Here is a 15,658-nt window from a genome sequence, read left to right as displayed (position 1 = left end):
AGGTCTTTGGGAGCCAGACTGCCTCTGCCATCTGCTTTTCAAGACACTGCCATCCTCAGGTGTGCAGGGTCCTGGGCTTTGCATGATGGGATATGCCTTCGGTGCTTCAGTCCCCTCTGCGGTGTGTCCTCTTCTAGGAAGGCTTGGCTGATTTTCTGGCAGTTTAGCTTACTTCTTACATTTACCTCTTTCTCTTTGCCATATATGTGCCAAACTGAGTGCCTTCCTTGCTTCGTTTTACTTTCTTCTGTTTTCTACCCCAGACTGTTTTTTTTCTGAGTCCATACAAATAATGATCCTCTGTGCAAAAACAAACTTTTCTATAGTTGACTGATCCCAACAAGAAATAACTTTCCATCAAATCAACATATAAGCCAGACCTATGTTCAGCCTGGCTTTATCTTTATTTGTGTCATCTTGGCTGTGTCTTCTCTAGGGCTCTAACTCAACGCATTTCTCTTACCTGTTTCCTTAAGGTGTGGGCATTACCAATATTTACAGCTACAACTGGACCACAACCTTGTCTAACTCAATGAAACTATGAGCCATGCTGTGTAGGGTCACCCAAGATGGACAGGTCACGGTGGAGAGTTCTGACAGAATGTGGTCCACTGGTGAAGGGAATGGCAAACCACTTCAGTATTCTTGCCTTGAGAACCCTATAAACAGTATGATAAGGCAAAAAGATAGGACACTGAAAGATGAACTCCCCAGGTTGGTAGGTGCCCAATATACTACTGGAGATCAGTGGAGAAATAACTCCAGAAAGAATGAAGAGATGGAGCCAAAGCAAAAACACACCCCATTGTGGATGTGACTGATGATAGAAACAAGGTCTGATGCTGAAAGAGCAATATTGCATAGGAACCTGGAATGTTAGGTCCATGAATCAAGGCAAATTGGAAGTGGTCAAACTGGAAATGGCAAGAGTGAACATCGACATTTTAGGAATCAGCGAACTAAAATGGACTGGAAAGGGTGAATTTAACTCAGATGACCATTATATGTACTACTGTGGGCCGGAATCCCTTAGAAGAAATGGAGTAGCCATCATAGTCAACAGAAGAGTCTGAAATGCAGTACTTGGATGCAATCTCAAAAATGACAGAATGAGCTCTGTTCGTTTCCAAGGCAAACCATTCAATATCTCAGTAATCCAAGTCTATGCCCTGATCAGTAATGCTGAAGAAGCTGAAGTTGAATGGTTCTATGAAGACCTACAAGACCTTCTAGAACTGATACCCAAAAAACGATGTCCTTTTCATTATAGGGGAATGCAATTCAAAAGTAGGAAGTCAGGATACACCTGGATTAACAGGTAAATTTGGCCTTGGAGTACAGAATGAAGCAGGGCAAAGGCTAGTAGAGTTTTGCCAAGAGAACGCACTGGTCATAGCAAACAGCTTCTTCCAGCAACACAAGAGAAGATTCTACACATGGACATCACCAGATGGTCAACACTGAAATCAGATTGATTATATTCTTTGCAGCCAAAGATGAAGAAGCTCTATACAGTCAGCAAAAGCAAGACTAGGAACTGACTGTGGCTCAGATCATGAACTCCTTATTGCCAAATTCAAACTTAAATTGAAGAAAGTAGGGAAGACCACTAGACCATTCAGGGATGACCTAAATCAAATCCCTTACTATTATACAGTGGAAGTGAGAAATAGATTCAAGGGATTAGATCTGATAGACAGAATGACTGAAGAACTATGGATGGAGGTTCGTGTCATTGTACATGAATCGGGGATCAAGAGACAGGGAGACAGGGATCAAGATCATCCCCAACAAAAAGAAATGAAAAAAGAGCAAACTGGCTTTTGAGGAGGCCTTACAAATAGCTGTGAAAAGAAGAGAAGTGAAAAGCAAAGGAGAGTAGGAAATATATACCCATTTGAATGCAGAGTTTCAAAGAATAGCCAGGAGAGGTAAGAAAGCCTTCCTCAGTGATCAGTGCAAAGTAATAAAGGAAAACAATAGAGTGGGAAAGACTAGAGATCTCTTCAAGAAAATCAGAGATACCAAGGGAACATATCATGCAAAGATGGGCACAATAAAGGAAAGAAGTGGCATGGACCTAACAGAAGCAGAAGATACTAAGAAGAGGTGGCAAGAATACACAGAAGAACTGTACAAAAAAGATCTTCATGACCCAGATAATCACAATGGTATGATCACTCACCTAGAGCCAGACATCCTGGAATGTGAAGTCAGGTGGGCCTTAGGAAGCATCAGTATGAACAAAGCTAGTGGAGGTGATGGAATTCCAGTTGAGCTATTTCAAATCCTAAATGATGAGGCTGTGATAGTGCTGCACTCAATATGCCAGCAAATTTGGAAAACTCAGCAGTGGCCACAGGACTGGAAAAGGTCACTTTTCATTCCAATCCCAAAGAAAGGCAATGCCAAAGAATGTTCAAACTACTGCACAATTGCACTCATCTCACATGCTAGCAAAGTAATGCTCAAAATTCTCCAAGCCAGGCTTCAATAATACATGAAGCGTGAACTTCCAGATGTTCAAGCTGGATTTATAAAAGGCAGAGGAACCAGAACTCAAATTGCCAACATCCGCTGGATCATTGAAAAAGCAAGAGAGTTCCAGAAAAGCATCTATTTCTGCTTTATTGACTATGCCAAAGCCTTTGTGTGGATCACAACAAACTGGAAAATTCTGAAAGAGATGGGAATACCAGACCACCTGACCTGCCTCTTGAGAAATCTGTATGCAGGTTGGGAAGCAACAGTTAGAACCAGACATGGAACAACAGACTGGTTCCAAATAGGAAAAGGAGTACGTCAAGACTGTATATTTTCGCCCTGCTTATAATTAAGTTATATGCAGAGTACATCATGAGAAATGCTGGGCTGGAAGAAGTACAAGCTGGAATCAAGATTGCTGAGAGAAATATCAATAACCTCAGATATGCAGATGACACCACCGTTATGGCAGAAAGCAAAGAACAACTAAAGACTCTCTTGATGAAAGTGAAAGAGGAGGGTGAAAAAGTTGAGTTAAAACTCATCATTCAGAAAACTAAGATCATGGCATCTGGTCCCATTACTTCATGGTAAATAGATGGGGAAACTGTGGAAACAGTAAGAGACTTTATTTTGGGGGGCTCCAAAATCACTGCAGATGGTTACTGCAGCCATGAAATTAAAAGACGCTTGCCCCTTGGGAGAAAAGTTATGACCAACCTAGACAGCATATTAAAATACAGAGACATTGCTTTGCCAACAAAAGTCTGTCTAGTCAAGACTATGGTTTTTCCAGTGGTCATGTATGGATATGAGAGTTGGACTATAAAGAAAACTGAGCACCGAAGAATTGATGCTTTTGAACTGTGGTGTTGGAGAAGACTCTTGAGAGTCCCTTGGACTGCAAGGACATCTAACCAGTTCATCCTAAAGGAAATCAGTCCTGAATATTCATTGGAGGGAGTGATGCTGAAGCTGAAACTCCCATACTATGGCCACCTGATGAGAAGAGCTGACTCATTTGAGAAGACCCTGATGCTGGGAAAGACTGAAGGCAGGAGCCAAAGGGGACGACAGAGGATGAGATGGCTGGATGGCATCACTGACTCAGTGGACATCAGTTTGAGTAGGCTCTGGGAGCTGGTGATGGACAGGGAGGCCTGGTGTGCTGCGGTTCATGCGGTTGCAGAGTAGGACATGACTGAGTGACTGAACTGAACTGCTACAACAACTATAATTCTTTCAAATTCACCTTTAATGTACCCTAATTTTCCTAGTTTTCCCCTCCTTAAATCTGTCAAAATTTCTGTAACTTCTTGTCGTACCTGCCCTAGTCTTTCAGGAGGTGATTCTGATGGAGTAGCCCTGAAGATGGAGTTATGAAGTCCCTATGTGACTGCTGAAGGCCTTAGTGTGTATGTGTGTGTTTGTGTGTTTGTGTGTGTGTTGGAGGTGGGGCTATTTCTCAGACAAAGAGATATTGTGATGACAGAGGCTCAGAAAAGGTGCCCATTAAGGGAGTCATTTTGCCCATTAACATGTTGAGGACTCTGAAAGGTACCACTGTAAAGAAACCTGGTTGGGAAGAGAGGAATGTATTAGAAGGTATTGTGAGGAAATACTCAGAAAAATTAAGAATGCGTGATATCTTGTGAGTCAACTGGCTGGGACTCTTCAAAAACACAGTATCTTTTTTCTTTTTTATAGGTCAGTGAGAATATTTTAGAATAAAAGAGACTAAAGAAACATAATGATCAAATGTAATTATATTTTGTTTCAAAAGAAAAAAATCTGTTCAAGTATATTGAGGACAACAAAAGGGAAATTTTGAATCTGGACTGAATATTAGGTATACTAGGAAATTATGGTTAATTTTTTTATGATGTTTTTGTGGTTATACAAGAATGTCTTAGGAGGTGCACACCCAAGTATTCAAAGGTGAGGTGTAATGATATCATAATGTCTGCCACTAAGTCTCAAGTTATTCAAAATCAACAAAAAGTATGTATCAAAGCAAAGAAGGCAAAATGTTAACAACTATTGAATCTCAGTGGTGCATATGTGGGCGTTCTTTTGTGTTATTTTTCAAGTTTTCTATTTTATAATAAAAATTAGAAAAGAAGAGGGAAAGCTATTTAACCTAGTGTTCCAAACGTTTAACTAGGAAACTCTTTTCCTTTAAAATAGATTAATATGGAAGCATCTGGTGCTTCACAAAGTACACTTGGACACGTTGGCCTAGGGCAGGCTCTCATTTTAAAAATATACTCTGATAAATGCTCAGTAAAGAGTAAAAATCTTTTAAAAATTTCAAAATGTGTTAAAAGCTCCATCCAGCTAGCTGAAGAAATGCTTGCTATATCACTTACAATGGGGCCATTCCAATGCTCTCAGCAGTGGTATGACTTCACTAGCCAGAGGAACGAGGGTTACAACTTGCACAGTGATTCTTTAATATCCAGTATGTGTTACTCAAATCCTTTGTCTTAGGGTAACTTCATTGATGATAGCACAGGCTAGATTGTCAATCGTCTGTATTCTTCTGTGCTTAAAGAATTAGATGAAGTGATAGATCTATTAGAGCACCTTAAGGAAGAAGAACAAATTTGCAAGTATAATTGATTATTCTTAGTAGGGATTAAGTTATAAGGAGACCCCATAGTTTCTTGTGACTGCCCAGATACTTGGTTAAGCATTATTTCTTTGTGTGCCTATGAGGCCGTTTCTGGATGGAATTAGCATTTGAATTGGTAGAGTATAGCAGATGATCCACTAGCCCGCAGAAACTCTTACCTCTAGTTTCATTGTCCAAAACCAGTCAACTAGCAGGAGGGCTGCAATTACCATGGTTCTCTTGGATATATATCCCAGAGCTAGGGATAACATTATCTTGGTGGATGGTGTGGCAGTTTTAAAACATGACTGAAAATTCTTTGACACCTCATTCCTTAGAAGGCAGGGTGTATGTTCTCTGCCTTTGAATCTGGGCAGATTTGGGGCTGCTTTGACTAGTAGAGTACAGATGATATGCTTCCGTGAGACTTTTGAGACAAGAGTGTACAGAGCCATGTGGCTTATTCACTAAAACACTTGCTCTTGGAAACTTGACCTGCCTTAGGGGAAGTTTGACTACTCTACGGCCATCATGCAATGGGAAAGCCAAAGCCACGTGGGGAGCAGTATGCCGGCACTCTGGGTGATGTTCCTGACGAGTCCAGTTTCGAATATCCCAGCCAAGGCATCGGACATACAAGTAAAGAGGAAGCACCCAGATGATTTCCAGCCTTGTGAACACAATCAAGATTCTTCTAGCAAGGAGAGAGAAAAATAAATGTTAACATGGGAAACCAGAAGGCCTGCTACATTGTGAATTCCTGCTTCTGGACTGATGTCCAGAGACATGAGGTGTCTCTAACACTTTCAACTTTTAGATTAGAAAAACAGAAGTGTTTCCTGAGGTTAAGGACTTCTTTTGGGGAAAATATAAGATGTATCCCACAGGCATGATTTGGCTCAGATGTCTTAGATCTCTGAGGATTTCACATTCTAGACTTGGTTCCGCTTGAATTCACACCAAACTCCCCTGGAAACACAGGGCCTAGGGAACAGAAAACTGATGAGCAAAACCATCTCCTAGCCTCATTTAGTATAAGCTCAAAATATTAGTTGCTGTCTAATTAAGTACAAGCTCAAAACATTAGTTGCCATTATAAACAGTTCAGTGGCTTAAAGAAGACAGAAATGTATCTCTCACATAATCCGCTGGCCAGTTTAGGTTGTGTGTGCCCCCACAAGATCCTGAAGGAATCTCTAGGATGTTGTTCTCATCCAAAGGGACGAACCTGATCATTATCACGTCATGTGACTGTCACCTCGTCTTCTAGCTAATAGGAAGAGGGAAGAGAGCATGGGGGAGCACAAGCCCTATGTCCTAAGGCCCGAGCCTGGAAGCCACACACGTCACTTTTGCTCACGTTTCATTGCTGACAGCATGTCACATAGCTGCACCTAGATGCAGGGGAGACTGGGAAATGGAGTCTCTGGAAGGATAGCCACTTAAGAAGTGGAGAATAGATTTTAGTGAAGAGCTGGCAGTCTCCTCCACACCTAGCAAGTGAGTTCTTCACTTGGATAGTTCAAAGGCTGAAATGATGAAACTCTTTGAAATAATCATATACTGGTTTTTCTAAAACGCATTTAACTCTTCTGGTAGCCATTTTTTTATATCCTACATCCCTCACCCCTGTCCTCCACTTGTATATATCTAGGCTGTGTCTCTAACAGACTCCTAAGTCTGTAAAGCAAGACCTGTGTCTGAGGCTCAGATAAACTTCTTGGCTATTACCCGTTTAGATGATGAGGGAAAAAACCCGAAACAAACAAACAAGCCCCCACAGCTCTGCCACTTACTAGCTCTTTGATCCTACGCAAGTTATCCTTTTTAGCCCCAATTTCATTATCTGTAAATTGAAGGTGGTTATGATACTTTCCTTTTAGTTGTTATGAGGATTAAATGAATTGATGCTTGTAAAATGCCAAGGTTCATGGAAGCTTTAATAACTTTTAGCTGTTATTACTGTTGCAGTCCCCATTATTTATCTATGAGCATTTTGAAGGCAGACAATAGTCACTTGCTTAGTAAAACCATACCCAGAACTGCCAGGGTTTGACCAGAGAAGATTTCACCTTTTGGAAAAGGGATTAGAGCTGGGGCTCTAATTCTGTTCCCTGAGCTTCGGGTTCTCTCACTTCAAGCTTGTGTGAGGCCTCATCAGATTATATGGTAAGCAGTTAAATATCCCAATTTGACACGTGGTAGGAGACTAACCAGGTCTTATGATACCTGGGTCTTTTGACTTTCATTTTTAATGCATTCAACACCACTTTACTACTCCACCCGGGTTTCAGTTATCAGTTGCTGCGAAGCACACCACCCTAACACTATGATTTGTCATTTCTCACAAGTCTGTGGGTTAGCACAGCAACTCTCCCTTTGCTGTCCCCTGGGCTTACTAACGTGAGTGCAGTTAGCTGGAACTGGGCCCGGTTAGAGTGGCTGAGTAGCTGGCTGCTGCTCTCCCTGTGACATTTCATTCCAGGCTGTTTCATGGCATGGCTGTCTCAATGTAGCTTTTCTGAGAAGGCAAGCCCTATGCATAAATGCTTATCAAGAGATTGTCTGTGAAACATCTGCTGACGTCCATTGCCAAAGCAGGACACATGGCCAAACCCAGACTCTGTAGGAGAAGATTACACAAGGGATGGATATCAAGAAGAGTGACTCTCCAGGGGCCAATGTACAGTAACGTGTGTCTGTGTGTGTGCATGCTCAGTCTCTCAGTCGTGTCTGACTCTTTGAGACCCCATGGACTATAGCCCTCCAGGCTCCTCTGTTCATGCAATTTTTCAGGCAAGAATACTGGACCAGGTTCTTACTCCAGGGGGTCTTCCGGACCCAGGAATTGAACCCACATCTCCTGCATTGGCAGGTGGATTCTTTATCACTTGAGTCATCTGGGAAACCCTGCCTCAGCACATTTTAGGGTCATCACTTCCAGATCTGGTCAAAGAAAATATAGTTAACAGTTGACCTAAGTTTCCACCCAAAACTTAAACTTTAAATAACATATATGTCTGTCATAAGTGATATAATACCTTGCACAAGATAGATCTTTAATTTGTAAATACCAAAATGAATGAACGAATAAATCAGTAAAATTACCAATGGCAAGAATTGGCAAATAATGTTCTATAACATTAATAGTTACATGTTGAGATGTCTCAATAAAGTTCTTAAGATAAAGATTATAGTTCTTCATAGAATATAAATTTTTAAAATACAAGAGTTAGATCTTTGATTTTCTTCCATCTGTCTCACTATGCCCCATACAAGTCCCTCAATACCTACTGGCTAATGAACTAAATAAAATTACACTTGGAATGTCCCTATTTCTTTGATAAAGAACGTGCAGTAAGAGAATCAAATAAGATACTTTTTCTTGCCAGACTTCTTCACTTAGAGGCTGCCTGCTGCTACAAATAACAAAAAATTTAGTTTAACTGCCTTGAGTAATAAGAAAATGTATAGGTTTATTTAACAGGACCTCCAGCAGGTATGCCTCAATGGTGTTTAACATGACAACTCAGTGAAGTCATTCAGAATCTTAAGTTCTTTTCATTTCGTCCCCTGCTGTATCCAGTATTGGCTTCATCTTACAGCTGGTGCCCCTCATGGTGAGAGGTGGACTGCCAGCCGCCAGCCACACATCATTCTCCCTCATTAACTGTCAGTGGGAGAGAGATGGAGAGAGCTTGCTGGCTTCCATGGCTCTCTCAGAAGAGTTAAGGACCCCCTTCCTAGATGTCCCTCAACCTTTCCCCCAAGTCTCGTTGATCTTAAATGGATCACATGACCATTTCTGAGCAGGACATGGTGGTAAGCAGGAGTGGACTAATTTTGATGTCCTTAGACTCATTAAGGCCAAATCTTGGAGTGGGAGAGGAATCAGCTTCCCTCAAAACATGACTGTTCATAAGAGGCATAGATAATAAGAACCTGAAAACTGCTAGAAAAGAAAAAATGGATTCAAGGAAGGCAACTGACAATTACTGTGAGCATACTACCTGCTGAAAGGCCTGATTTCTCTATTACCGTGTAGCACCATTGAGTGCGTTCATCTTACATAGATTCTCCACGATCTCTTGCTTCCTTTCAGGTAATATTACTTGACTGGCTTTTATTCCTCCAGTTATCATATACTGAATACTAGGGTGAATCTAAGGAGACAAGCTGACAGGACAATCCCCCTACCCACTGATCAAGTATTTTACATTCATGAGTCCTAAGAAGTAAGGTAATGAAGATATCATTGTATTGATGGGAAAACTAAGACTCAAAAAGATTCAACAAACAGACCAAAGTCACAAGCTACTATGTCGTAGAGATGAAACAAGTCCAAATCTTTAGGCTCCAAAGACTCTGCTCTTTTCATTATGTTACATTGCCTCTCAACTTTGCAAAACATGTTTCACTTAATTCAACTATTCATTTGTATTAGTATTTTATTAATATCTTCCTTTTGATTGAGTCAGAACATTTTAGGAATGAGAGAGAAACTCCTCAAATTTTCTACTTCCTTTAGTGTTTCCTAGGAAGTGGCTTAGATAAAAACATGTTTTAAATCTATCTTCTCTTTCACAAATGAGCTAGACTGTTGTATTTTTAGTAAATGATTTATAGCCAGTTGTGGTTTTAGTTATACTCCTGGCTGTTTGCTACATACTTTCTGCTTCAAATTATGTAATAGGTCTTGTTTACTTATTTTAGCTGTATGTTGCTGTGTGGCTAGCTCTTTTTAACTGCATAGAATACCTTTCCCTATTCCCCAGTGGCTCAGTGATAAAGAATCTGCCTGCAATGCAGGGGCTGCAGGAAATGATCCCTGGGTTGAGCAGATCCTCTGGAGGAGGGCATGGTGACCCACTCCAGTATTCTTGCCTGGAGAAACCCATGTTGAGAGGATCCTGGTGGGCTGTAGTCCATAGGGTCACAAAGAGACAGGACTGAAGCAACTTAGCATTGCACATCTGATGGGCCACCCCCCTCAAAGTAGTCAGATGTTCTTCAGTGCCCTGACACCCTGCCTGGAACCCCTGTTAAATCTCATCTGACTGTTCTTGTCAGATTGTCTCCTACATATGATTACAAAGTCTTTGAGGGAAAGATGTGTCTTATTCACCTTAGCATCTCCAATGCCTAGCAGGTTTCTTGGCACAAAATAAGCAAGTAGTAAGTGTTTATTAATGAATTAAAGTAATGCTATAACCCAGATTTAGGTTCATGAAGACAATTGTGTTCTTTTCTCTTTAGGTGTCTTATTCTTGGTATATTGCATGCCTCAGCAGGATAAGAAGGATTAAAGAGAGGAAGGAAAATCTGTAACTCTCTAACATTTTTGGACAAGATTTTGGAGGGAGGTAAGCCAAGTTTAATGAAGATATCTTTCTGTAAATCTTTTATTCCAGTCTATCTTTGCCTGACTCATATGATGATTAATCAACAAATGTGTTTTGGGTGCCTACTATGTATCAAACATTATCTAAGAGTGTGAGATACATCAGTGATCAAAACAAAGAAGGACCTCAAAGAGCATTAGCTCCCCAGTGAACTTTACCAGTCATTTCCTCTTTCTGAATCTTAGTCCTATATTTGTGCAGGAACCTGAAACACTGTAATGGAAAGCTTGCAGACTCTCAGATGAAAGACACTGGTAAACACATGTTCATCAGTGCTGCTACTTCTCTGTAGAACCAAGGACAGTTAGGAGGAAGAGGTCAGGACTAAATCTGCTCCTTGACTTTGTTCTCAGCAGCCCACATTAGTAGACACTGCCTACTCATGTTTTATATATCCGTGCAGCATTGGGAGGTTGCAGCTTTCTTCCTAGCTGCCAGTCTCCCTAAGGCTCCACCTTGTACTGAGCCTGTCCCCTATGCAGTACCCAGGTACTTCCCTTCTCTGGTCTGCTGGGGCTTCTGTGCTGAGAGGCTCCACCTGTTCACAGCATCGCAGCTGTAGAGGCTGCTCTGGACACAGCAACCATTTCCTACGAAAACTGGGTGTTTATTAAAGGTTCCAAGGGAAGCTTTTATGTCTCCCTCCTACAATCCCAGCTTCTCCTGAAGTGGAAGCTGGACTGAAAATAAAGACCACACTGATTTTTTTTTTTTAAGAAAACACAGTACCGTATATATATATATATATATTTTTAGAGTCCTAATTGCTCTGTGGGAAATGTTTTTATTTCACAAATACTCTGTGGCTCTGAAGTGACAGCAAGATTACATTTCTGATAGAATCAGCCGTACAGTTTCCAGGTTCCCCGGGGAGAACAATGTGAGGCTATTCCTCCCAGAACGAGAGGCGCCTTCTCTGGTCCAAAGGTGCAGTTAAACACTATCCCAAATAAGTGAAAACGGGGTTGCACATAAAAGAATGAGAGCTCGGCACTTAGCGAAAACCAATGATCTTAGCCAGAAGACTATGGGATCAAAGAAGAACTGCAAAAATAACTCTAACTTCAATTTTTCAAATTCCCAACGGCTCACTCTCTCGTCTCCAAATGGGGGACATGTGACAAGGAAAGGAGAAAACCGGGAAGAGTGTAAAATGTAAACATTATAAAGAAATTACCATAGGGGAGTGGAGGGCAGGGGCAGCTTCAGGGTGAGGCTCTCAGAGACTCTCCTGGTGGCTGTGAGCTAGAAAGACCCCGGCTGGCCTCGTGTTGCGCGGAGGTGGCACCGCAGCGACAGATGACCCATCCCCGGCCATCGAACAGCCTAGAAGACGCTTTCGCAGGAGCAGGGCGGCGGCCGGGGGCGCGGCGGGGGTGGGCGCAGGTAACCCTGCTCGGGCTGCTCCCGCCGGGCGTGGTGATAATGCGGGTGGGGCCAGCGGTGGCGGTGGAGCGCCTGGTGGCCCCGGACCCCCTCCTCGTCCTCCGCGACCCCCTCTGGCGGGCAGCACAGCGCGCCCAGGCGCCTCCGCAGGCGCTGCCGGAGCCGACAGCCGCCCGCCTGGAAGAATAGGTAGACGAAGGGATCGAGGGCGCTGTTGGCCACCCCCACGAGGCGCAGCGCCACCGCCAGGTCGTCGGTCTCCCAGTCCCCCACCGGTCCAGACGACCACGTGGCCGCCAGCCGGGCCGCGAAGTAGGGCAGCTCGCACCCCACGAACAGCAGCGCCAGCACCAGGCTCATCTTGAGGCTCTGCACCTTGGCACGGGGCAGCACGTTGGGCGCGGGGGCCTGGCCGGGACTGGCTGACCTGGGTGCCGCCGCCGCCGATGGGGCTTGGGGCGGGCGCAGCCGCCAGGCACGGAGCAGGCGGACGCCCGCGACGCTCATGACCGCGGCCGGCGCCGCGAAGCCCGCCAAGGCCTCGTAGAGCGCGTAGAGTATCAGGTGCCAGCGCGGCAGCGGCGCGAAGATGTCTTGGCAGCGGCGCTCCCCCGGCCAGGCGCGGGCGGGCGGGGGCGCCGCGGGCGGCGGCGGGGAGGGGGCGCCCCCGCGCACTACGAAGGCGGCGGGCAGCGCCAGCAGCAGCGCCAGCAGCCAGCCCAGGGCGGCGAGGGCGCGCGCGGGCAGTGGCGGGCCCTGCGGTCGGCGCACGGCGCGCTGGCGCTCGAGGGCGATGAGCGCCACGAGGTGGGCCGAGGCGGCGCGGCCGGACGCCCGCAGGAGGTGCACGCAGCGGCACGCCAGGTCGCCCGCGGCCCGGCGCGGCTCGCCCAACAGTTCCCAAGCCAGCTGCGACAGCGCGGTGCCCCCGCCCGCGTACAGGTCGGCCAGGGCCAGCTGCACCAGCAGGAAGTCCATCTTGCGACGCTTGGGACCTGCCCAGGGCCCGCCGCCGCCGCCGCACAGGCGACAGAGCACCGTGGCGTTGCCAGCCACCGTCACTACCAGGATAACCCCCAGGCAGACCAGGCGTACGCGGCGGCTGGGCGGCCCGGACGGCGGCGGAGGCGGGGGCCCCGGGACTGGGGCTCCCTGTCCGGAAGTCAGGTTGAGACCCCAGCCCAGCGAGATGGGTACGGAGAGGTTGGGCGCCGGCGACGGAGTTGAGGGGCTGAAGGGAGCCTCCATCCTTTGCCTGGAGGAAGAGGAGGTACCGAAAAGGGCAGGCAGGGAAACCGAGGTGGAGGCGAGGCTGCGTGGAGTTCCCAAAGTTAGTTGAAAACGCACACGCGCGAAGAGGGAGATGGATGCGGGTAGCTTTGCGCCTTAGTTTTTATAGGTTGTCCTCGTCATTTGTCACTCAAATGGGGGGTTGTACACTGGAGGCACACACATGATCCCTCTTCTCCACCTTCCTTTGCGCGTCTCCCCTCCCAATCCGGGTAGATCTCCTTCCAGTCTCTGCCGCAGCCCCGCGCTGCCCTCGCAGGAGTCGCAAACCCCTGGGCTTTAGGAATCTCTCCCGTTGGCTGTTTACATAGAACTCAGCCAGACACGACTTAGAGACCTAACAACGAACAGCCAGACAGAAGGGCGCTTTGCCCGGCCATCGTTAACCTGGACCAGCACACTGAGGAGGAAGGTCCTCAGGTCCTGATTGAGGCTGTACCCCTCAAAATGGTATCAGAATGGCAGTAGGGAAAAAAAAAAATAGAAAAGGCACTGGTTTTGATAAAATGAAAAGAGAAAGATTTGAAATGCAGTGGATCTGCACTAGCGTGGGAAAAACAGGAACACAAGAAACCGAACAGTGTTTTGAGCCGAGGAGCCCAACAGATAAATCTTCCTCTGGCCAACAACCAAAGTGTTTTATTTGAAGAGAGCTCAAGTCGAGGGTATTGGCTGGCAATTAGGAGTAGCAGTGGTTTGCAGATTGTTTCAAATACTCCCCATTACTAGAAACAGCAGATCACAGTTGTTCTCCTTGATGTAAAATTCATGTCATTAGTCTGAAGAGGGCATTAATAGGTTTTATGCAAATGGGGTAGTACAATGATTGCTTTTCTCCTAATATTTTCACTCAGTGCTGGATGTATCATCATGGCTCTTCATTCTCTTGATTCTATTTTTCAGCAGATGGGAGGTTGCTAGGAGTGACTACGCCTCCAATAAGCCTAGAGAAAAGGTGACTAAGAAAATGATAAGGCGGCCAATTTTTTAAAAAGACATCCAACTCACAGGAAATGGTTTAGATTAAATGCTATCTCTTTTTATTTCAGCCCTACCTCCTCACAAATTTTAGTTTTCCTGTTGGAAGCATCAATTTGTCTTTTATGCACTCTCCACATTAATAATGGTGAAAGGAGACTTCTTGTGCTTCCTGGTCTGGGTGTCTGCTGGGGTTCACGTCCCCAGACTGAGATGTGCAGGATAGGTGGGTTTGGTGGGTGCAGCGGATGTCTCTGCCAGTTGCAGTGGGAATCTCATTTCCCAAGCCATTGTCCTTTGACCAGAGAACTTTGCCATTTTTATTATATCCCCAGTGCTTGTCACTGGACCTGACACATAGTAGGTATCAGTAAATTTTTTTTTTGAGTTGATGAATTAATGGATGTGTGATGCATTTCAGAAAATTTTGAGCAATGTTTCTACCTTGATTATAAATCCATCAACCTAAGGGGAAAAAATGCCTTTTATTCCTATGCCAGTATGATCCAGAAGCTCTCAGGGAAGCTCTGGGGAGTTATAGGAATAGCCATTATTGTTGGAACATTTAAGAGGTAGGGTGATAGCCTTGGGAAATGAAACTCCTGGTTTAATTTTCACATTCTTCCCTCAGAGGATTTTGCCCATGGCCTTTCTCTGTATCATATACATCATTTTGGCTCATGAGCCACTTCTTCCAGGGAGCTATCTCTGAGCAATACTCATAACTCAGTGATTCTTCTAGCCAATATCACCTTAATCTTTCTCAAGATAATTCTATAGTTTGTCTAAATTTGTTGAAATGCTTTCATACAGCAAAATAAGACTCTACCAGCAAAATTACACTTTATAGAACTTTGCTAATACCTGATAAAACATTGGTATGAAAAAACCCAATTCTTCAGGAAATTCTTCAGGGAATTCCGTGGTGGTCCAGTGGTTAGGATTTTGTGCTTTCACTGCTGAGGGCCTGGGTTTGATCCCTGGTCAGGAAAGTAAGATCCTGCAAGCCATGTGGCATGGCCAAAAGCTTTTTAAGAAAAATTAAAAACATAGATTCTTCTCAAAGTAATACCTGCACATAGTTGGACAATCAGCTAGAACTAGATGGCTGGTAACAATGTGAAGTTTCCCATCCACACATCCTCATGTCTCCTTCCCCTCTTCTAGAGAGGAGCCAATTTAGTTCTATTTCTCTTCTGGCATTTACTTAACTTCATAATTCTAAATAGTAAATGTATAATACTATTTATTGCTTCATTGGTTTTAGATATTATCTGTTGGTTTCTCATTAGGTAAGGCTTTAGCTCTCACACCCTTTTCCCATGTTTTCTCTTTTCCTGTACTGTTAATACAGTAATATTGTAATTTTGGGTTAGATCTATAGTCACTTTTCACATTATTTTGAAATGAAAACAGTGAAGGTTGTAATGTACTGTGAGTGTCATCACTTTCCCTTTACATTAGTAACTACTTTGTCTTAAACTTCTTACACTAGGTAGGTCTT

At 44.4% G+C, this 15,658-nt stretch overlaps 1 protein-coding gene across 1 annotated transcript; it reads right to left on the bottom strand.

The window, feature by feature from the left end:
• Nucleotides 1-11,733: 11,733 nt before the first annotated feature.
• GPR150 (G protein-coupled receptor 150) lies at nucleotides 11,734-13,448 on the bottom strand. The gene has a single exon (XM_020873066.2). It carries the CDS (start codon nucleotides 13,132-13,134, stop codon nucleotides 11,827-11,829), a length of 1,308 nt encoding a protein of 435 aa, XP_020728725.2. The 5' UTR covers nucleotides 13,135-13,448; the 3' UTR covers nucleotides 11,734-11,826.
• Nucleotides 13,449-15,658: the final 2,210 nt, after the last annotated feature.

Source organism: Odocoileus virginianus, chromosome 3 (genome assembly GCF_023699985.2).
Source record: "Odocoileus virginianus isolate 20LAN1187 ecotype Illinois chromosome 3, Ovbor_1.2, whole genome shotgun sequence".
In the NCBI taxonomy this organism is placed as follows: Eukaryota; Metazoa; Chordata; class Mammalia; order Artiodactyla; family Cervidae; genus Odocoileus; species Odocoileus virginianus.
The sequence above is the reverse complement of the archived record's forward strand: the minus strand, read 5'-3'. Positions and strand labels throughout refer to the sequence as shown.

What these genes read in the sequence shown, in the direction of transcription:
- GPR150 (XM_020873066.2), bottom strand. Translation starts at nt 13,134, where the DNA reads ATGGAGGCTCCCTTCAGCCCCTCAACTCCGTCGCCGGCGCCCAACCTC.